General features: G+C 41.2%; 1 protein-coding gene across 2 annotated transcripts; it reads left to right on the top strand.

The window, feature by feature from the left end:
- The first annotated feature begins 1,680 nt into the window (after window positions 1–1,680).
- RNF32 (ring finger protein 32) lies at window positions 1,681–23,904 on the top strand. Of its 2 annotated transcripts, none has more exons than XM_081163850.1 (9): window positions 1,681–1,832; window positions 5,176–5,256; window positions 5,802–6,072; window positions 8,585–8,727; window positions 9,603–9,635; window positions 10,768–10,892; window positions 11,835–11,943; window positions 19,972–20,139; window positions 23,462–23,904. In XM_081163850.1, the coding sequence occupies exons 2-9, from the start codon at window positions 5,233–5,235 to the stop codon at window positions 23,699–23,701; spliced, it is 1,113 nt and encodes a 370-aa protein (XP_081019976.1). In that variant the 5' UTR covers window positions 1,681–1,832; window positions 5,176–5,232; the 3' UTR covers window positions 23,702–23,904. The 2 variants fall into 2 exon arrangements, with proteins under 2 accessions (XP_081019976.1, XP_081019975.1); XM_081163849.1 differs by having other exon boundaries at window positions 1,699–1,786.
- Window positions 23,905–23,976: the final 72 nt, after the last annotated feature.

Raw genomic sequence — 23,976 nt, 5'->3', positions numbered from 1 at the left:
TCTCAAAACATCTAGAGGGCCGAGTTTGAGGAAGCCTGGAATAAGGCAAATAACAGTTTCATAATAACCCTGCTTTGAAGTTCCATCTGCAACATGTATACCAATATTGCAGCCATGGCCCTCTTGTTGTATTGCTGGCCACACTGCTAATCTGTCTGCTAGCAGGGTTGCATGTCTACGCTCAGTTGTCACAGGCATGCCGCTCAAGCCAGGAGTATCAAAGGGTGTGGCCTGCAAGCACAACCCAACTCTCCCTTTGATCCAGTGAACATATGACGGGCACATCTTCACACTAATGATATATGGGATTGTGTACATGAGCAGGGAAGAATATAAAGCAGGGATAGCCAGTGTGATGCTCTCTTTTGGTTACTGTATTTTTATTCTCTTTCACACCGCTATACACATTTGGATAACGTGCTTTGTGTGCTTTTTGTTTCCTTGGCACAGGTCACTTACTGCAGCAACCAAGGTTTGATTTGAATTTATATCCCATACTTTCAACATAAACCTATGTACTCATGGCAAGTAACAAAATAGTAAGAAAGCAAAAGTACAATTTTAAATAGTAATAATGAAAATATAATGCATACAAATTATCACAGGGAACAACCTAATCAAATAGAGTAAAATTAAATTGTCTTAAGTGCCGGGATGCAGGTGGCACTGTGGGTTAAACCACAGAGCCTAGGCCTTGCCGATCAGAAGGTTGGCGGTTTGAATCTCCGTAACGGGGTGAGCTCCTGTTGCTCAGTCCCTGCTCCTGCCAACCTAGCAGTTCGAAAGCATGTCAAAGTGCAAGTACCGTAGATAAATAGGTACCACTCTGGCGGGAAGGTAAATGGCTTTTCCGTGCGCTGCTCTGGTTCACCAGAAGCGGCTTAGTCATGCTGGCCACGTGACCCAGAAGCTGTACACCGGCTCCCTCGGCCAATAAAGCGAGATGAGCGCCGCAACCCCAGAGTCGGTCACGACTGGACCTAATGGTCCCTTTACCTTTACGCACCATAACTCTATGGCAGGGGACCAAGAGACCCCAGTTGAAAACCCTGAAGGATGTCACAGCCAGTCAGTGTAGACTTTCGAGAGGACCCACTGCAGAATAACACAGAATCAGTCTGCAATGAGGTTTTATTTTCGGAATGAAATCAGTTTTCCAAGAAGCGCTTTTCAGGGGCAAAAAAAAATATGTTATACCTCTCGACTGTGGGTAAACTACATAGCAAAAACAAAGACTCTCCACGTGGTCCTGGAGGGATGCGCGTGCATACAAGCCTCAGTATAAGGCAGATTCCTATGTTCCTTAAAATGTTTACTTTGGTAACTTTTAAAAACCTGAGGAAACAGAAATAGGGAGCGTCTACAAAGCAGGTGCTCACTACTGGCTACTCCTAACTAGGAGAATGAGGGGTCTCCAAGCGAAACACGTTCAACTGCGCTCTCCTCACAAAATTAGCAGCAGCAGCAGCGTTCACTGTAAACCACGCGCCGGATCCACCTGAGCCGCCCACCGCCAGAGGTGCGTACGCGCCTGCGCCTTCCCTCTTCCTCGCCGCTTCGCGTCTTCTCCCGCGCGCCGCAGACGTTCGTTCAGTCTCTATCTCTCTCTCGCGCGCGCGCTGAAACCTCCAATCACAACGAATCTCTCTCGCTCGCGCTCAACCGTCTCCGTCGCCGGTGGGCGCGCGCGCGCGCGCGGGCACACTATCTGTTTGGGCGAGCCTGGTCGCTTAGCAACCGGCGCGTGGCCGAGCCTGAGGGGGGGGGGGAAAGAGCGGTTGACCAGGTCGGTGTGTTGGAGGGGCGAGGGAGAGAAACGTCGCGGGAGGCAGGCAAGCTGAGGGGGGAAATCTGGAGCGGGGGCAACTACTGTTAATCTGTTTATTACATCATTCATATCCAAGAGTTTTCTGGTTTCCTCCTCCCTCTTAACCCTTTTCCCTTTTATGTAGCAAAAGTCTGAGGGCAGGGACTTCTCTTTAGCCGTTTGTAAGCTGCTCTGGAGCCTTCCCTCCACCCTTTTCTGAAGAGCGGGGTAAAAATTCGTTAAATGAAATAAAACCAACGTCTCGCCTTTCTTCCAAGATGCCTCAAGCAGCGCACGTCGTCCTCTTTCCCCACTATCCTAGAAAAGCCTGTGAGGTAATTTCGGCAGATTGGTCACCATCAGTGAGCTGCTTGGCCGATGGTGGAAGTTTGAAACAGTCTCCCTTGCCCTGATTGGACACTCTTAACCAGGGGTCAGCAAACTTTTTCAGCAGGGGGCCGGTCCACTGTCCCTCAGACCTTGTGGGGTGCCGGACTATATTTTGAAGGGGGGGGGGGATGAACAAATTCCTATGCCCCATAAATAACCCAGAGATGCATTTTAAATAAAAGGACACATTCTACTCATGTAAAAACATGCTGATTGCTGGACTGACCCTGGGCCGGATCAAGAAGGCAGTTTGGCTGGATTCGGCCCCTGGGCCTTAGTTTGCCTACCCATGCTCTTAACTAACAGCTCAGGGGTGCCAACTTGAATAAAATACAGTATTGCGGGGGGGCAGTTAAGCCCTGCCCTGCATATTCGATCACTTGACACGATGCATGGACAAACCATTCGAAAGGCAATGCCCATCAACTTTGGAAGGGGAGGGGCCCCTCAATTTATGGGGGGGGGCAAAGGGCCCTCGACCCCTAGGAGTTTGCTCCTATGACACCACTGGACTCTTTGTAAAGTTTTTCTGTTTCATTTATGCTATGCGATTTGTGCTCAGAGTGCTTTACAATAATTTTAAATTGGGATGTGAAAATATGTAGCCCTCTATTTTTATTTATTGAATTTATATACCACCCTTTACCTGTGGGTCTTGGGGCAGTTCACAGAATAAAATCAAGATATAAAACCACAAAATACATAATAAAAATAAAAACCAAGCTAGTTTAGCCCCCCCCTCCCCAAAAAACACATTTTATAAGGGCATTGCAACTCCCCTCGCCATTAGCTGAGGTGGTGTCCAACTACACCTAGAGAGATCCCTGATTAAAAATGACAAGATAACAAATCAGGGGTGAGACTCACGTTTTGGAATCACAGCAAGGGACCTGTGAGAATGATCAGTAAAAACATTATTTTTTGAAAGTTGGTTGGCGTTGAATTCTAACAACAACCAGAGGGAGCCCTGATTTAAAACAACCAGCTGTTAAACCAGGGGTGGATAACCTTTTGCACCCATGGTCAGCACTCCAGAGGCTGTGTGTCAAAATTCACAGGGCCAATTCTTGATTTATTTTGAAAAGGACAAATTTAGAGCTACAGTTCACAACACAGATGGGCATCACAGTGACCTTTTTTTAAATGGAGAGATTCTAGAGGACTGGGTTTTAAAAAAACAAAAAACCTTTTAGCACCACAGTATTAGAGCCGGGGACCGATGGGATCAGTGAGTAAAAACATTTAAATTTAATTTTAAATTTTTAAAAGATGGAAAAGTTAGGAGGAGTGTGCAAAACCTTCTGGCATTATGGTATCCAAGTGAGAAACCCAGAGAAAGTATCAGTTTTATAAAAAGCAAATCAAACTTTTATTTGGTATCATAGTAAAATGAAGAGTCCCCTGCACCAAGGAAGTTACATACTGTATTCCAAAGTTTGCTATAGAAGAGGGAGATAGCAAAGGAAGATTACACATCCATTTCAGATGTCCTTATTTAGGCTTAGTAGGAAGATGTAGATTAAAGGGCTGTGATGAAAAATATGAACAGGTAGACGTAGTATAGAGCACAGCTCGGAAACCTATTGCCCTACAGATGTTGTGGACTACAATTCTCATTTTCCCTGACTATAGGCCTTTTAGAGTGAGGATAGTGGGAGTGAAAGTACACCAATATTTAGAAGGCCATTGGCTTCCCAGCATTCATCTTAACATAGCCTGGCCCAGCCAGTCTGGCAGGTGCACAATGCAATACTAGTTACCTGCCAGACAATATTTTTGTTGGTCAGTTTAGTGACAGTTGGAGGAGAGCTGCATTGTACTTGAGCTTTTAAAAAATCAGGATAAAATTGAATTCTTGTTAATGCATCTTATGTGTACATACGATTAAGAGGTTGTATATAAAGAGAAGTGGAGGGGGGTGATCAAAGTAGGAATCATAAATAAAGCACAGTGTTATGGGGTGTTGGGTGCCAGTAGAGGGAAAACCACAATGGACACAATCACACAATCCACTAACAGTCTGTTCCGAAGTCCCCCTAAAAGAAATGATGCTTAGCTTAGTTACAACAAACTCACATCCCGTTGCTTTCAAAGGGATTTAGTTGCAATTATCTTTTACTAGATTTTGTCTAATTAAATGTTGCTGCTCAGTCCTGTCCATGCTTTGGCGCACGTCCTGTTGATTTAAAGTAATAATTACTTCAAGTAACTATGCTTGGAATTATATCCTTAAGATAGTAATGTGGTGCATATTTACAGATAATTTGCAAAAAAAAAAAAGTAAGATTTTTGGTTACAGCAAAGATTAGCAAATGGGCAGGCCAAGGTTTCTGATTAATAAGATACCATAAGTGAGTGTAGAGGTAGTACTGGGAGACAATTAGAAACAGAAGATGACCGAGAAAGAAGCTTTTTATATTGTGGAAGAATAAAGGAACTAGTAGCTCATCTAGTCAGTCATGCTTTGAATATTATTAAAGAAGAAGTCAAAAGGAAATCTTAAGTTAATAAATTGTTTTTTATGGAATAGAAAATGTAGACTATTTGAAACATTTTAGAAGAAAGCAGCTTGCTTCAGGTTTTGGTCAACCATCTAGGATGGCCAAGCAACAATGAAAAATAACGTTAAACCTGTGACATGGAAACTGTTGGAACAATTGAAGAACTGAGAAATGTATTTTATAAGAGCTCACTTAAGTCTTTGAGAGGTCAGCTCTTCCAGATATATTCTGAATACTTTTTGTCCACCACATATGTCACCAGAAATAGGCATGCCTGTTTTATAGCATTCAGCTGTGATGCTGAAACTGACTCATGGCATAATAGACTGGCCCCACCTGTCTCATAGAGCAACTTCAACATGTGCCATTGTGCTACATACACATTATATTTTGGGTTATCATTCCAATTACTTCTCTAGTGTTTGTATTTGTTGTTTTAGGACACAGTTTTGACAGTCTGTTCTATCAAATGTTTAGATCAGTGAAGCATCCTTCCATACTGAAGATAACGAAATCATCATTGCCTCCAGTTCCATGATGCAAACAAAGTATAGCAAGGTGCATGAATTGTATGGTTGTAAAACATGCTAAAAATTGTAACTTTTACAATAAGGTATTATAAATAGGCCCATTTGATGTATGTAGAATATTATCTACTGACATGGGGTTTTTTAATGTGTAGTTGCTTTGGAAGGCAAGAGTAGCCTAAGGTTTGGTTTTTAATTACATCGAAACAAAATATGTTTAGGCATGTCAAACTTTTATAGTTCATAATGAGTTTATTGCACATAATAATTATGGGTTCAGTAATTAAAAGTTTAAAAATTGCTGCTATTTTATTTAATATAAATGATAAATCAAAGATTTCTTTTGCCTTTATATAAGTAAAAGTTAGGATGTGTCAAACATCAATCTTATGTTTCATATTATGGTAATTGTATATTAGTAAGACTTCAAGCATGGGAGTTGTAAGAGTATAAAGCCTCTGTCAAGTGAAAAACCATCATTGGCTAAGGGCTGAATTTCTTTTGTTGTTTAATATGCAGTACATAACGTACACATACAGAAGTAATTTATAATAATAATTATGAAACTTTATTTAGGGGAGTTCCTCCAAACGAGACTCTGTAGCACTTACCGCCGTGGCATTACAAGATCACATTTTACATAATCTTCAGGTGCAGAATCTTTCATTAGCAGATCCTTTTAAGTCAAAGACACAGAGTAAAAAGAATTCATACAAACCTGTGAAGAAGGAGACAGTCAGAGCAGTAGTTGATACTGGACTAAAGAAAACAAGCAGGCACCAACAAAAAAATGAAGATCCAGAAAAGGAGTATGTTCTTGATCCTTGTCCTCAGCCTCTCACGTTAGGTAAATTATGTTACAATGTGTTATTTGAAAGAATATTAATTAAATTATAATAAGTATTTTTTTTCCATATTGCAACAAAGCAGAAGAAGAGTCCTACTTGTCCTTACAAGTAGACCCATGTAGTCTGCACTGTTTGGAAGCTTAGGAGCAGGGCACAAATATAGCCTGACCTGGTTTGCCTAAGCATCTACTATTCAGAGAAAATACTGTCTCTGAACATGGAGGTTCTAAATATGATAAGTAGAAGGAAACTTTTAAAGACCAAGGCTAATTCATTTCAAGACTTAGAGTAAAAAAAAAAATAATTGGTAAGGATGTGAAAACCTAATCTGTGAATTGATATGGCTATGATTACCTTCAGTTGAAATGTAATAAATTACAGTGGTTGAGGGGGGAAACCGCATAAGGTGCTGACTATATCTTTGATAATTGTGTTCACTCATTATGTTTTCTAACACCAAGAAGTATCTCACGAAGGCTAGGACTTACTTACTTACTTGCATGCATAATATACTGTGTGACTTCATCCTTTAAAATAGTAGCTCTGGCTTTGGGTTAAGGGGCAATGTCTTTAAAAGAATGTATTGTTTCCTCCTCACCCATATATGTAAATTGCCACTGTGATAAAGAATAGCAAAAGACAATCCTTCCAGAATAAATAACTTTTTGAAAGAGAGTTCTTTATATCAGTGAACTGAAAATACAGTGCAATTAAACTGTATTAGCACCATCTAGAGTTGCATTATTACTGCAGGTGGGATAAGCACTTGGGCAACTATTGCTTTTTCAAAAGGCAGTTACTAGTCTGGGCATAAAACTTTTACTTAACCTTTATCTACCCCTTGCTCAAAACTTTACAAGTTATGTTTTCATAATGATTTTAGGGCAAACCCATGAATAATGCCTGTAGTTAAACACTTCAAATCAAGAAGCAGACGTGTCTCATAATAAAAACACATGGATGCAGAAGCTTAGAATCCTGCCTCAGGAAACAGGAGTTGCACAGGCAACACATAATATTGCCATGAGATAACATGTTATATTATCTGGCAATCAGGAAGGCCTGCCCAGCTCAAATGTCTACACTTTCCTGACTCCTAAAGTTTCTAGCACACTCTTATTAACCCAATAATAGAAAAGCATTTAGCCTTTCTTTCCCTTTCAATCCCTTCCCCCGGCACTTAAAAAATGTGACTCAAGCATTTCCAGAGGTTTAACACTCTAATCCTGCAAGCACATTAGATACTTACAGGTATGTTTAGAAGTCTGCAACTGGAAGCTCATTAAGATATGTAGGTATGCAATCACATAACTCTCTGGGCAAAGGGACTTCATAGTTCAACCCTGCCAAAAATTGTTAAGATCTTGGTTTCCGTACATCATCCTACATCTTGGACCTCTTCTGCAGCTTTCTTTCTGCTAATATCTCAACTGCATTTTTAAAAAAGCATCTTACATTTGTTTGTGTATTTAAAGCACTTGCACCCCACCTTTAAGCTGCATAGCAAATGCCCATGCAAATAAAAAGCCATCAGAATTGGGAGGGATAAAGATTGGACATGCACACAAATCTCTGGCGCAGTCATACTGTATAGGCCCAAACTGGGCTTGCTGCCGCTATTGTGCAATATACGAGGAAAGTCAATTCATATATGACAAAGGATTTCTCAGAAACATTAAAACCTGCTACATCTTTCAGAACTGCAAAAAGGATTAATAACTGCTTTCAAAGAACACTTCATTGAACTGGCTTGATGACCAAGATACTAGGTGGAAGGGTGAATCACACCTTCTGCTGGTTCAAACAAATAAGCCTCCAAGTTCCAAGAAATTTACAGTCAGTTGATCAGTCTGCATTTGTTTAATTGTTCAATGCACTTTCTGTGAGTCATAACATGGAATGGTTTCCGTGCTATTGTAGGTAAATACAAATATACATACAGGGATGGGATCTGAAGTCTACAAACTAAGATGTTCTGGCCATCTATTTTTGGTTCAGGATTTTGTTTGTTGGCGCCCTGCACTGCACATACTCTCTCAGTAACTTCAGTTGAAGAGTTGTCAGAGGTTTTGCTTGCCTGAAAAAAACTATAGTGCTGCTTTCAGATGGCACATCTGCCACTCTGAATAAGTGAGACTTAAGGGTTCATAAAACAGATCAATTAATTTTTCATTTAAATGTAGATTTTAATATTCAGATTAGTAATAAATTTAATATGTGCACATGCACAAAGCATTAATTTTGGGTGGTTTCTTGTGGGACTAAAGCCAGCCTGCACACTGTCTGAAAGAACGCTGTCCAACAGAATTACATTTTTAAAAGGGACAAATAAAGTTTAATTCACTGATTGCCTATTATTCTGTTACTTTCATCGAAGCCACTATTTTCAAACCTGTGCTGGCATGGTATATGGATGTATGTTTGTGTACACAGAAGGAGGAAAGCTTCCATGAGGAAAAAGCTTTAATGTGTGTCAATGTCATTGCCATATTTTGGACTTTGTGTCTATAGCTCAGCAACTTGGGTTGGTGGAACCTCCTGCCATGCCACTAACCATTGAGGAATGGGAGCATGTGAAACAACGATCCATAAAACAAGGAGATTCAGTTCAACCTTGCGCCATATGCAGAGAAGAATTTGCACTTCAGCCACAGGTATTTTGTCTGTCTTAGCATTAAGTCAGCTATCCTATGAATATGTTGAAATATGGACTGGAATCACAGTCAAAGCACTGGGAGAGGATAGCAAAACTTAAATTATATCATTTTGCCACTGCACAGGGTCTTTTTGTATCAATGTGTGTTGATAGAATGTATGCTGAAGTTGGGCATAGGAAAAGTTGGATCACTTCCCCACGTTTCTGAGAGAATGGAATAGTTTGCTACTCCTGAGCAATCATTGAATTCCTCTTCCCCAAGAAGTCTTCTGTCAACAAAGAGCTGGAACATGCTTTTTAATACAGAGTACCTTGTGTAGCTACTATAAATTACTCAAGTCTAGGCCTTGTGAAATAGCTCAAAGTTGCACCATTTTTGTAAACCGGGAGGGGGGGAGAGAAGCAGGCCACAGGAGTTGAAAAACTTTAGAAGAAGATCCTTAAGTTTATTTATTATAGTCAATAATAATAATAATAATAATAAGTTTTTATCATTATTATCACCACCACACCATTTCCTGAGCAGAGTTCATGATCATTTTTAGGAATTTTGATTGTACTAAGGTAGAATCACGCTTTTAAGAAAGGGAAAGCCAATATAGGTTAGGAAACAATTTTTCAAAGTAGTTACTGCAACTTTTTGTTCTTGATCTGAAGTTGCAGATTGTTATTCTAGCCAATTCCCCCAAATGGTTAATGTAAATTTTGCTAGATAAAGAATTACAAATTGTGATTGAGCCCTAAATATTATATTTCTTCAATGAAAGCTATTTATCTGACATGCCATTAGCAATTTTCACTAGTTATACCAAGAGTAGTATATATTTTTTGAATTTTTAGGTTTCACAATATGTTTTTATTCTCTCCTAACAGGTGCTGCTGTCATGTTCTCATGTGTTTCACAAAGTAAGTAAACCCTACGTTTATTAAAAGTGAAATGTGCATCAAAACAGTCTTGTACATTGTAGAACTAATGTGAATTTAAAGTGTTGAAGTCAGGCTTTTGTTTCTAAGATTCACAAGTTGAAATAATTTGAGGATAAACTGTTTTGAGATAGTTGCTCTTTCTTGTAACACTAAGCCAAGCCATGGTTTAGCAGGAATACATGAACTCCTGGAGAGAAGATTCTGGCTGTTTTGCTCCTCCTCTGTTCCTGCTGCTGCTGCTGCTGTAAGCTTAGCTGCAGTTCAACCTAGTGTGTTGCCCAAACCCAGACTCATGATTTGTCTCCTCAGCACAACAATGGCATGTTGTAAATCATGAACCTATCTTGGTTCATAGCTTGCCCAGGTTCAGATGATGTGCTGAATTAAACCATGGCTTAGTTCTCCATGGTAGGATTGAAGAATGAACAAAGTAATTGTGATCTCCAAGAGAGCACACTAAGCCATGGTTTGGCTTAGCTTTACATGCGAGATGGATCAGTGTCCTTTATCTTATTGTGAAATGTTATCATTCATATATATAAAGGCAAACGTACCACAATTGCATGTAGTTATGCACTCTTGAGGTTCTAGTTATGTCAGTGGACCTAGTGTTGCATTCCATTTAAGTGTATCAGAATCAACAATGAGCAAGATTTAACTGTGTATAAGAATAAACAATTTGCAACATTTAACTATGCATGGCTCTTTATTTACTCTAGCTGCTTCATAGTTATTTTATTACATATATTATTTTATTAATATTCTGATATTCCTCTTTAAAGAGCCAACACTGTTTATTATTATGGAATTGGCAGTCTGAGTAGTGCTCTAATAAGGATGGCAAAAAGTGCCTAGACAACATGGAAGTATAGGAAGAACAGAAACAGATCAGGAATTGTAGAAACTCCTCTCCGCATTCCAATTCCATTACTTTGAAATAACACATTTCCAGAATTTTAGCATCATGTACATTCACTGTCCCCTGCTGCTAGTTCCTGTGCAAGCTTTGCATAAATTGTACCCACAAACTCATATGTATAAAGATGGTGGGGTGGTGAGGGAAACACATTTCAAGCAGATTTAAAGGTAAAACTGAATGTTATTTTTCTAGGCATGCCTGAAAGCTTTTGAAAGATTTGCAGGTAAAAAGACCTGTCCAATGTGTAGAAAGATCCAGTATCAGACCCGAGTAATTCATGATGGAGCACGCCTATTTAAAATAAAGTGTGCTACAAGGTAAGGATGACTGGCAAATGACAAAACTGTTTTCACTGAGAAACATTTATTGGAAGATCTGCATACACAGAAGACACTACACAGTGATGGGTGCAATGGGTGTATACCAAAGCTAGATAATGATACTTTAACCTTTTTTATTTACATTTTAATGGTTAACATTTAATTTTTACAATTTAATCATCTCTTATTTAAGCAGAGATGCAAAGCTTCTATGCAAATTTTCACTTTGAGGCAGATACTAAGTTAAGGTTGATTTTGCTCAGAAAATGTGTGATCATATTCCAGGCTCATTCCAGACCATCATGTGGTTCATGCAAGTGCCTCTACTGGTGCAGTGGAACAGTAGTTACTACGAAACTACTAGAAATTTAAAAAGCTCAACAACTTCAACCCTAAAAAAAGCGCAACAACTTTGGTCGGCCCCCACGGCCCTTCACTTCATCAAATCTGGCCCTCTTTGAAAAAAGTTTGGATACCACTGCTTTTGATGGTAGATGTATGCGAAACCAAATGACCTGCTAGCAAGATTTTAAAGATAAAAGAAAGACCATAATTTTCTACTTATAGAAAATCTTTCTAACTTGTAGTAGCAGTAATTGGTGTGAAATAGTAAAAAATGGAAGTGTCTAGTCAGGAGCTCGCAGTCAAGGGTTATGTTTTGTTGCTGTAGGAGAGCCTGTCTTGTTCTAGTAGTGGTGGAAGACGAAAAACAATAAGTGGTGCAAATGCATTCTGGATGCATGGTGGCCACATAAATTTGCTTAGCAGTTTTGGCTCCATTTAATAGAGAGCCATTCCTCTAAAGTAGCCACCACTGACAGAAATGAGCTCTTTTTTCATCCTATTTGTTAGTCCCAAGATAGGAGCCACCAAAGCTCGCAAAGCCCTATTTCTAGCCTTCATTCTGGGTGTTTTAATCTGTATCTTTTCTTGCTACAGAATTCAAGCTTTTTGGCGGGGGCATATTGTTAGGAAATGGTATAAAAAGCTAAGAAAAACAGTTCCTCCAAAAGATGCCAAATTAAGAAAAAAATTCTTTGAAGAAAAGGTATGTGTAGCATTTTTTAATTCTTCACAATGTTCCCCAGATTCCTCAACCTCAAATTATAGTGCTATAAAAACAAAACAAGTCCAGCATTTATTTATAAGTTAATACTTTATACAGCAGAAACCTAATACACCTTGATAATGTTTAAAAAGTATATAATGACTCTGGGTTTTTCCTGGAGATTCTCTTCTGCATGCATTTTATGTTTAGTCAAACTTGCAGGTAGGTGTTCTTTTGTTTTTTCTCCTATATAGTACATGGTGGAAGAGCTGGATAGCTACAGTGCTTCTGATTTAATCTCATCTTTAGTTTAGACTTTTAACTGGGATAGTGAGAAGAAAGGTTTCCACTTTGTGTAGCAGTCCACTACACAGATGTTGGGGACACTACCATGTGGAATAATTTCAAATGCCTTTCATACTTCAATAGCTGAAAACAAAAATGTTTTTCAAATGATTTAAAATAGTTATTCTTAGTTCTGCGGGAATCTTACACTTTGTAGTTTTGGGTAATTTTCTTATTATATTCTCAAAGGATTAATTGTTAGACCAAGTCATGTTTGATACATAAACCATATTCAGTGCCCTTCTAATGATATGATTCAGTTCCCAAAAATCATTCACATATTATCTATTTTTATGGATATCGCTTCTATGTAGAATAACAACAGCAGTCATTCCAGTGTAAGAGACACAAAGTAGTTGCAGATATTAAGAGCATATGTATATTGTAACAAAAGGAAATAATGATTATGACAATAAGAAGCCATGTCCTCCCACCCATCATGCTCTCTGTCTTTCTGACCTTTCAGCTTCAATCATGTTGCTTTTCAATGCAGCAAAATCACTCTGAGTTGACTTTACTACATCAGTTACAATCTAAGATGCGTGGTTTGAATCTTCCCACACCTAGTTAAAAAAATTGCTTCAATGCTTTACTGTGTCACAGTAATTACTAGCTCTCACCATGTGAGGGCATATTTAAACAATATATTTGCCTCTCAAAACTCATATGGGGAAATCACCTCAAGGTGACTTTATCACATCAAAACATAACATGTTAATCAAGCTTCAGTCTTAATCTTAAAATGCAATCTGTACAACTTGAAAATATGCACTTATGGAATTAAAAGTAGAAATCTAAATATAAAGAAGAGTTGGCTGAGCCGCAGCTTGCATAATCATAGTCGCTGGTCATGATCTAGAGCAGTGCTTCTCAGCCTGTTTTAACTGATGCCCCATTTTAGCTAATACAGAAATCCTACCACTAACTTCAAACCCAACTTCCCTAATTATTTTATTTTAATGTTCAAATGGATGGAAATTGCATGATGTTCAGTTTTTTACTTATATTGTACATATTTTTTGGGAAATACACCCACACACAGAATATCTTCATACGCCCCTGGAGATGGGATGCCTCCTGGCTGAGAAATACTGAACTACACAGCTCACATACAAGGAAACCTTCATATTGATTTCAACAAAAACACGGCAATAGGTGTTCAGGCCCCTCAGACCCTCCATAAAGTAAACTTTGCCTTTTCCTTCTACAGATTTTCTTCTGTTTTCATTATTTTAAAAAATCTGATCAACCGTACCAACTCTTCCTTAGTTGCCATACCCTTGTTGCTTCTTTCTAACACAGGGGCACACTACTAAAACCACTCAGATGACTTGTATATAAGAGGCAGCATCATTATATTAACGGTGTTACATTGTAATTGTTAACTCTTTAATTCGTTTTTCTTAGTCTCTAGTTTTTCCTCAGTCCTAGTACACATTCTTCCTCCTCTCTCTGCATTGCCAGGAAGTTCTCAGGAAGTTGCAAATAGCCATGGAAGGAACTGCAGTTGATCCATGAGCCCCGGGGGGGGGGGGGAGAAGGCCTGCTCCAATACCTAGTCTTATTAAAAGGACCAGAATGCAGGACAGTATTTTATACCCTCAATGTGGTCTACACACTGTCCTTGAGCAGTTCTTTTCTCATGGACTTAATGCTATGCCAGGAGTGGGGTAAGAAACACCTGCAACTCAGTTTGCTCCATCCATTCAATTTGCTAGGTTTGATGGACAGATAGGTAGTAATAACCAGTCATCCTTGTCTGCAGAAAATAACACATTCACATTCAGTTCTCCTTATGGAAAACCATTGTTCCTAATCATGTACTGCCCTCCACTTTTGAATCAGAGATTCCACACTACTTTTCACAGTTATCCAGCCTCGTTGTTCACGTGAAATATACTTTTTAATATGTGTACACTTCAAGGTCTCATAGGCATTCAACTTGGTCCTGAAAAATATAAGGATGGAAAAATATAGGGCCATAGCTGCTTGCACCAGTATGAACTTTATCCAGTTAGGTATGGATATAATGGTCACATGGACAATTGGTGTAATAAACTTAGCTCTTTATATATTATTAATACATTTAATATTTATATATTTAAGGGATTTGAACCCCCCTTTCCACTATACAATATGTCTCAAAGCTATGAACAAGCCTTGTGCCCCCTTATGCTCTTCTCTCTTTGTGTCAACAAGCAAGCATACCAGAAAGTCATTGGTAAATTATATTTTCCTTTCTGTCAGAAAATCTATAGTTAATGGCTTTAGAGCAAGCTAGGATATCAAGCTGCATTTTGAAGTTGGCTTCATATTTTGGCTTTTTCCAAAGCAGTTAACTGTAGTTTTCTGATTTGAAAGTGATATAGAACATGGATAGAGAAACAATAATTAACTGATGACTTCCTGGTATGTTTGCTTGCTCACAAAAGTGGAGGAGTGAAGTGGCTGTATTTGGGGACACAAGACTTGTTCATATATCAGCTACTTATGCAAAGATACAATAATTTAAACACAGGTACTGCCTCCTGCCAACCAGCCCCTCCCAGTTCCTTACCACTTAATCTGTTCCATGAAATCATGATGGTCCTGAATGGGGTAACTGTGCCCCTGAAGGACCAGGTGCGCAGCCTGGGAGTCATTTTGGACTCGCAGCTGTCCATGGAGGCACAGGTTAAATCTGTGTCCAGGGCAGCTGTTTACCAGCTCCATCTGGTACGCAGGCTGAGACCCTATCTGCCTGCGGACTGTCTTGCCAGAGTGGTGCATGCTCTGGTTATCTCCCGCTTGGACTACTTCAATGCGCTCTACGTGGGGCTACCTTTGAAGGTGACCCGGAAACTACAACTAATATAGAATGCGGCAGCTAGACTGGTGACTGGGAGCGGCCGCCGAGACCACATAACACCGGTCTTAAAATACCTACATTGGCTCCCAGTACGTTTCCAAGCACAATTCAAAGTATTGGTGTTGACCTTTAAAGCCCTAAACGGCCTCGGTCCAGTATACCTAAAGGAGCATCTCCACCCCCATCGTTCTACCCGGACACTGAGGTCCAGCGCCGAGGGCCTTCTGGCGGTTCCCTCACTGTGAGAAGCCAAGTTACAGGGAACCAGGCAGAGGGCCTTCTCGGTAGTGGCGCCCTCCCTGTGGAACGCCCTCCCACCAGATTTCAAAGAGAACAACAACTACCAGACTTTTAGAAGACATCTAAAGGCAGCCCTGTTTAGGGAAGCTTTTAATGTTTGATGTATTAGAGGATTTTAATATATATTTTTGGAAGCCGCCTAGAGTGGCTGGGGAAGCCCAGATGGGCGGGGTACAAATAAATTATTATTATTATTATTATTATTATTATTATTATTATTATTATTATTATTATTATTTTGCCATTGTTGGATACATTCATGCAGGACCAAAAGAATGACACAAATCAAGAGCATGTGTCCTTATCAGCATCATCTGTGTTGCTCACATTACTTATCTACAAGTACCTACTGATAGATTCAGCAACTTCGAAGATAAAAAACATACCCTGCAGAAACAACAGGATGGCTTTCATAGTTAAAGAGAAACTTGGTTTATTCATATGTTTTATCATTTATAATTCAAGCACCCAGGAAGATGCACACAGATTTCCATTAGATATACCGTATTTTTCGCACTATAGGACGCACTTTTTCCCCTCCAAAAATGAAGGGGAAATGTGTGTGCGTCCTATGGTGCGAATGCAGGCTTTTGCTGAAGCCTGGAGAGCGAGAGAGGTCCGTGCGCACCGACCCCTCTCGCTCTCCAGGCTTCAGGAAGCTATCCCAAGTCTTGCAAGCCCCGCGGTATGTCCCGCGGGCTCGCAAGGCTTGCGGGCAGCAGCCTGCACCCAAAAGCTGGGGACAGCGGGGAGGCGCAGAGCCGCCACCCCGCTATTCCCCGACCTGATCTGGAGGCTGGCGGGGGGAGAAGCAAGCCTGCTTCTCCCCCCCACCATCCCCACAACCTCCAGATCAGGTCGGGGAAAAGCGGGATGGCGGCGCTCCGCCATCCCGCTTTTCCCCGACCTGATCTGGAGGCTGGGGGAGGGAGAAGCAAGCCCCACAACCTCCAGATCAGGTCGGGGAAAAGCGGGATGGCGGCGCTCCGCCATCCCGCTTTTCCCCGACCTGATCTGGAGGCTGGGGGAGGGAGAAGCAAGCCTGCTTCTCCCCCCCACCATCCCCACAACCTCCAGATCAGGTCGGGGGAAAGCGGGATGGCGGCGCTCCGCCATCCCGCTTTTCCCCGACCTGATCTGGAGGCTGGGGGAGGGAGAAGCAAGCCCCACAACCTCCAGATCAGGTCGGGGAAAAGCGGGATGGCGGCGCTCCGCCATCCCGCTTTTCCCCGACCTGATCTGGAGGCTGGGGGAGGGAGAAGCAAGCCTGCTTCTCCCCCCCCACCATCCCCACAACCTCCAGATCAGGTCGGGGGAAAGCGGGATGGCGGCGCTCCGCCATCCCGCTTTTCCCCGACCTGATCTGGAGGCTGGGGGAGGGAGAAGCAAGCCCCACAACCTCCAGATCAGGTCGGGGAAAAGCGGGATGGCGGCGCTCCGCCATCCCGCTTTTCCCCGACCTGATCTGGAGGCTGGGGGAGGGAGAAGCAAGCCTGCTTCTCCCCCCCACCATCCCCACAACCTCCAGATCAGGTCGGGGGAAAGCGGGATGGCGGGGCTCCGCCATCCCGCTTTTCCCCGACCTGATCTGGAGGCTGGGGGAGGGAGAAGCAAGCCTGCTTCTCCCCCCCACCATCCCCACAACCTCCAGATCAGGTCGGGGGATAGCGGGATGGCGGCGCTCCGCCATCCCGCTTTCCCCCGACCTGATCTGGAGGCTGGGGGAGGGAGAAGCAAGCCTGCTTCTCCCCCCCACCAGCCCCACAACCTCCAGGCTTCAGGAGAGCCTCACCGCCAGCCCCACAAGCTCGGGGGACAGCGGGAGAGGCGCAGCGCGCCATCCCGCTGTCTCCCGACATGGTTTGGAGGCTGGCGGAAGGCTTCCTCCTCCCCCAGCCCCGCAAGTTCCCAGAGCGATGCCAAAGTTGCGCGCAGCTTCGGCATGGCTCTGGGTCCCGTTCTGGGGGAGGGGGAAGCTCGGGCTTCCCCGCCCCAGCCCCGCGCCTGGCGGGGGGGGGGGATAAATTTTTTTTTGCCTCTATTTCCCCCCCCAAATCTAGGTGCGTCCTATGGACCGGTGCGTCCAATAGTCCGAAAAATACGGTATACAAAAAACACTGTAGTATTTTACTAGCAAGTGAAAGTTATGGCTGATTCTGCACGCTATTAATCACTGTAGGTTCAAAGCTATCCAATACACTTACATGAGAAGTAAGTCCCATCCAAATCAGTGGGGCTTAATTCTGAGTAAACATATAGGATTGCACTGTAAATATCAGTTTCTTAAGGCACTTAGTCTGCAGTCCTCTGCACATTTACCTAGAAGTCAATCCTTGCAGGCCTTAGTTTTGAGTAAACATGCATAAGATTGTAATGTCACCCTGTGATCCTCCAAAACTGGTGTTTCTAGATTGCAAAAAAGCATTTTAACATGGAAGTCTTACCTTTTCAAAAGTTAAAGAACCACACAGTTCAGTTAAAAATGCTACAAAAAGATGGCTGAGTAAAATGTATTAAAGTATATATTGACTTCCTTTGGCAGTAACACACAAAAGAAGGATCAGGTATTGTACTGGTAAAGAAATTCTACAGTTAGACCTTGTGTTTAAAATGTCACTGCTAAGTAGAATGTATTTTATTTGTCTGACTGTGGCACAGTAGCCTTTTTATTAATCCATTCAAGATTTTACTAATAAACATCAAAGGGGTTGCAAAAGGTTACTGCAACCAAGCTATGCTAATTTTTAACACCAATGTATACACAGAGTGAAGTGTTGCCTAGAATTCAATGTGCTTGGTAGTGAATTTCTTTGATCCTTATCTAGAACTCTGCTTGTATATGTCATCTAATTGAAGTAAGATATTTTATTGCTGTAATTAAATCTTTTCAAATGCATTGCATTATCTTAAACTTAGCTAAAAATGCAGACAATTGTTTAAGAAGCTAGGTATATTATTTGTAAAACAGTGCAGCTTGTTCTAGTATCCTCCTTCCCCACCATGTGACTTCTTCCCAAAGATTTTAATTTAAATCTCACCAAACAGCATAATGGTCCATGAGTTTGTTTAGCCATTTGACTTCCTTTATCACATAGAGATGGCAAACATTCTGTTGCTAACTTGATGTGGCTCCAGGCAGCAAGGCTATGAGGATTTTAAACCAGTAAAAGCTTATCAACTGATTCATTGATATGCTGTAAATTCCAGTCTTTTCATTTTACTTTAAAGTCAACACATTAGTAAGCAATTTGCTGACATAAAGATGGATTGCTTTAAAAGGGTTCCCCTTGGGTGGACAAAGTTCACCTCAATGCTTTTGTGTGCATCTTTAATTTAATCTTGTTCTTGGGCGTTGCCTAAAACTTGTGACTGATGGTGCTTTACATATTGATAAAAATATTTAGAAGGCCTCCACTTTGTCATGTTGTTCAAGTTAAAGGGCAGAGAGGTCACGAAGTAGATACAAAATTAATTTCTTAAATATAGCATTCTTTTCCAAACAGCTTTTCTGGGAAATAAAGATATCCCGGTTTTTTAACAGAATATTTTCCTTTTATTCATTCATTAACTACCTTTCCTTTGAAGAAAACATGTAACTGCTTGGATCCTAAGTTGCTTGTCCATTCATGTAAAGTGAAAGGGGTGGTTTCTGCCACCTCTCCTTCTGTTTCCAGCTCACAACACCATATCACAAACCATTCCCAAAAGTTCCCAAACCCCCAGGAGGGGAAGTGCTGGGGTGAAGGAGACGTGGGAACGCTCTATTCAGTCCAGAAAGGAAAACATTAGGATCCCCCAAATTTTATTTTACATTACAAATTTATATTTTTGGTGTCTGTTGAAGATCTTCCTTTTTCAACAAGTCTTTTAACTATAGATTTTTCATCAGTATCACATTTGAAATTGTTTTCTTAAATGTTTTTATTGCTGAACACTTTGGGATGTTTCATAAATAAAAATAGATTAATTGCAAACACTGACTTTGGTCTTAGTGACAGGAAGAAAACTGCCCTATGATCCTCAGATGAAGGGCAGTATAGAAATTGAATAAATAAAATAAATACCGTATTTTTCGCTCTATAACACGCACCCGACCATAACACGCACGTAGTTTTTAGAGGAGGAAAATCCGTAGGCATGCCACCCGTAGGCATTCCCTCCATAACACGCACAGACATTTCCCCTTACTTTCTAGGAGGAAAAAAGTGAGTGTTATGGTGCAAAAAATACGGTAAATAAAAATATTTAGGAAGCTTCATTCACTGTCAAATAGCCAGGGGCAGTTTTAGGCAGAAAACAGGCAAAGGGTCCTAATCCTGTTGGAGAGCACCTTCTGGATTGTGGCCTCACATTCTGGGTGAGAAGCAGATACAAAGCTAGTAATGTGCATTGGGAATAGGATTCCTTATTTAAGCCATAAGGGTGTCTCTTAACTCCCTGCAATGGAGGCAACCCTGGCACTGATGCCTCATATACTCTTCAAATCTGCTTGCAACCTATTACAATGGGAGTAAAATCTGTGTCTTACCGTTCAGTTTTCAGAGATCTGCCAACGATTATTGAATTCATATGATACCCGCATAGACGAACTCTTCTCCGAGATTGATTCTAATGTAGCTGAAAGTCAAAACGTGTTTCAGCAGCTAGACAAGAAGCTGGGCCCAGGCATAGATGAAGTTGAATGGGAAAAGATACAGATTCAGGTTGGTTTCAGAGACAAAAATGTATATTGCCTCAATCTAGCTAAAAGACTGACTCTGCCTCCTGTGCTTTGTGTTAATTGACTGGTAGCAGCCTTTTTTGGACCTATTATTTGTCCTCCCTTTTCCAGTGATGTGCATGTGCTACTCCCATGAGGGAGGATTGGCTGGCTGGGCTACTTCTGCATCATTACCTGCGAGCTTAGGAATTGAACAAAGTGGTGGACTACTTTTTCTGATCCAAGTCCAAAACTGCTTCCACTATACACCGCTGCACACAGAATTATCAGTGTGCCCTGTTCAGACAGCAAAGCCAGCTATTGGTGGTTGCCAGTGCCAACTCGTCCTTGAAGCTTTAACATAATCTACCTTAGAGTTCTACCACCTGTCCAGCACAAAGCGTAGTTACCTGATTTGCTGCATTAACCCTTCATCCTGTTCATTGTTGGCATCTTAGTGATCCTAACCCATTGAGCAAGTTCAGGGAACCATTTTTCAGTGCCAGGGCTTGATCAGAACTCCCCCACCATCCATGGGCCATTTTTGAGAGAGCTATCCATCTTACATCATATGATCAGGCAATTCAGATTTCACGCCAGGAACAAGTTCAGGCTAATCTCCGATTTTAAGAGTTGTAGTGCTTCGCACCATAACTTGGAAATAAAGAGATCTCTGTGATCATATTGAGTCAGTTGACAGATAAGTATGTGCGCTCAGAATGGGCCAAATTCAGAGGCATGAACGTACCTTATGGACCTCTTGAACCCTTATACCCCAGCTTGATCAGAGAGAGCATCTCGAGGAGCAGTTACCGTATTGGCCTGAATATAAGCTGCACCCGAATATAAGCCACACCTTTAAAAATCGGGGAGGAGGAGAGAATACCCAAATATAAGCTGCTCCCTTAAAATTCTGTGGGCACTCACACCTGTTCCGTTTTACCGTATATTTCAGCAGTGATATCATAAAAGCCAATTTTTGTAAGGTTGTGAATTTAAGCCACATTTTAACTTTTCATGGTCAGAATTTGGGGGGGGGGGTGAGGCTTATATTCAGGCCAATGCGGTAGTTGCTGTCCATGTTTCAGAGGCCCAACCAGTCTCTGCTAAAAATTAGGTATTTTGTGTCACTGCTACCATGCTATGGCACACTTTCCAGCAGAGATTCGACAGGTATCGTTGCTTGTGACTTTAGACCTTATTATGCCTACAGGTATTTGCAGCTGATTAATTTGATTAGCAAGTCACTTTAAGGATTGTTTTTAAATGTGTTTTATATTTTATAGTTGAGCACCACGGTGATATTTTATATGATGGTACAGAAATAATAATAATAATAATAATAATAATAATAATAATAATAATAATAATAATAATAATAATAATAATAATAATAATTTATTATTTATACCCCGCCCATCTGGCTGGGCCTCCCCAGCCACTCTGGGCGGCTTCCATAAAAACCAAAAATACAGTAAAATATCACACGTTAAAAACTTCCCTGAACAGGGCTGCCTTAAGATGTCTCCTGAATGTCAGGTAGTTGTTTATCGCTTTGACATCTGCTGGAAGGGCGTTCCACAGGGCGGGCGCCACTACCGAGAAAGCCCTCTGCCTGGTTCCCTGTAGCTTTGCTTCTCGCAATGAGGGAACCGCCAGAAGGCCCTCGGCGCTGGACCTCAGCGTCCGGGCAGACTGATGGGGGTGGAGACGCTCCTTCAGGTATACTGGACCGAGGCCGTTTAGGGCTTTAAAGGTCAGTACCAACACTTTGAATTGTGCTCGGAAACGTACTGGGAGCCAATGCAGGTCTTTCAAGAGTATTTATAAATACTTTTATAAATGCAGAAATTAGGCTTGTGGGCCAGAGATTCTTTACCCATTCTTAATAGTCACAACCCACTATTGCTGTGCAATAAATTGCCATCTCAAATACTGGTATTGAAATGACATCGTGATAAGTGTTTCAACAAGGCAATATACCGAGAACAAAAGGTGGAGACTTGACAGCTACGCAGAGGGTAGTTCAGCTGATAACTTTGCAGGCATCAGCTCTCCTGCTTTGTTTGCTCTCTCACTCTTCACTCCCTCCAAACCCCTCACACAAACCAGCGAACTCTTTAAGCTTAACCAGTATCTTCCACACCATCTCTCTCTGCTTTGTTCTCACTCAACCTCACTGAGAAATAAGGAGAGTGGCTGGCTGTTGGTAACCCCTTGCAAACACACAAACCAACTCTTTAAGCCTAACTTCCTGCTCTCGCCCAAGAGGTCTGCTAATTATGCAGAGCCTGCTAACAGTCCAGGAGGAACACCCCCCCCCCAGGCTAGACAATCAAAGATTCAGCAGCAAAGTAGACAGAATGTAAAAAAAGAACTGGAAATCTCTTCTTTCTTCCCTCACACTCACCCCCCACTGGTGGAAAAAAAAGAGGGGGTAGAGTTTTCATTTTTATTTTCTGGTGGTGTTTATGTTGTTGGTTTCCCCTAAATAGCTTTCCTCCATATTAAAAAGGAAGATTTTAAAAATTGATTTAAAGGAGACAGTCTTTGCTTGCTTGCCCTCCCTCCCTCTCTTTAATAAAAAGGGAGAGATTGGTAGTATGGGGGTTTTGGGGGAGCCCTTCTGTGGAGGGGGATGGAGGGGAGAAGATTTAGCTGCCTGCCTTATGCTGAAATGGGAGGTTGGGTACTATGTGAGAATGATGGGGAGTGTGTCTGTAAGCAATGCAAGCAAATGAGTGTCTGCTCACAAGCAAGCCCTACTGAATTCATTGACACTTACTCCCAGGAACATCGAAGTTGGGCTTATGCATGCATGGATTCCACTTAGACCTCTGAGTGGGGAAGCAGATGCAACTTGACTAGTAAATCACTTAAACTACTCTTAAATAAGTTGAAAATATATTAAATATATTCTATGGCAGTTTATTTATTTTTATTAAATCTATTTCCTTACATTTTATCATGATATTTAGCTGATGCTGTATCGTGATGTTGAAAACCAGATATTGCCCTACCCTACAAACCCACTAGAACTCTTTCCTACATTTAAATATTTTCTCCATCTTTCATCAGTGAAACATTTTGAGTATTTTTTTATTTGACCAGAAATGACTGACAGACTTTAGTGCTGCAAAAGTTGGTGTAGTTAGTATAATTCCAGTTTCAACTGTTCTATCAGCTTAAGAACTGTTGCAAAAATGATGATTCCAAAGCCATTCCCCCCCCCCCAACGTTCTTTTGGACTTTTTTGTGTATGAATACAACGTGTTGCTATTAAGCCAGTTCAGTATTTTCTATGCTTACCATTTTCTTTGTTTCAGGCATTCCGGCAAGACATAGTTGACTGCCCAATTTGCATTATGCCGCTCATCTACCCCACTCACCTGCAGGACGGAATTGCCCAAGCCAGCTACCCATCATGCTCCAGCAAGACCGTTCTGCTCTCCTGTTCACACATGTTTCATAGTACTTGTGTTCAAGCATTTGAAGACTTCTCCTTGGGAGAAAGACCCATATGTCCTTTATGCCGCTCCCATTATCAGAAGAAAATACTTAACTAATGTTTTAATATAATTGTTCAAGGTAACTAAAAAAAGGCATTGGGTTGTATCCAATGCTGGCCATATTCCTTGGAACAGACCCATTGAAATTTAAGTCCATTAATTTTAATGGGTCCACTTTGAGTAGGCCTTAGTTGAATGTGTATTATAGAAATATTAATGTATTTCAAGTATATATATGAATTACTTGCCATTTTCAGCAAGAGCTGCCACACAAGTTTTTCCTTTGTGCATATGTTTATGTCAATAACCAAAGATTGCTGTCACTGGCCTTC

Source organism: Podarcis bocagei (genome assembly GCF_964188305.1).
Source record: "Podarcis bocagei genome assembly, chromosome: 12".
Lineage (NCBI taxonomy): Eukaryota > Metazoa > Chordata > Lepidosauria > Squamata > Lacertidae > Podarcis > Podarcis bocagei.
Note: the sequence above shows the minus strand (reverse complement) of the source record. Positions and strands in the feature narration are given on the sequence as shown.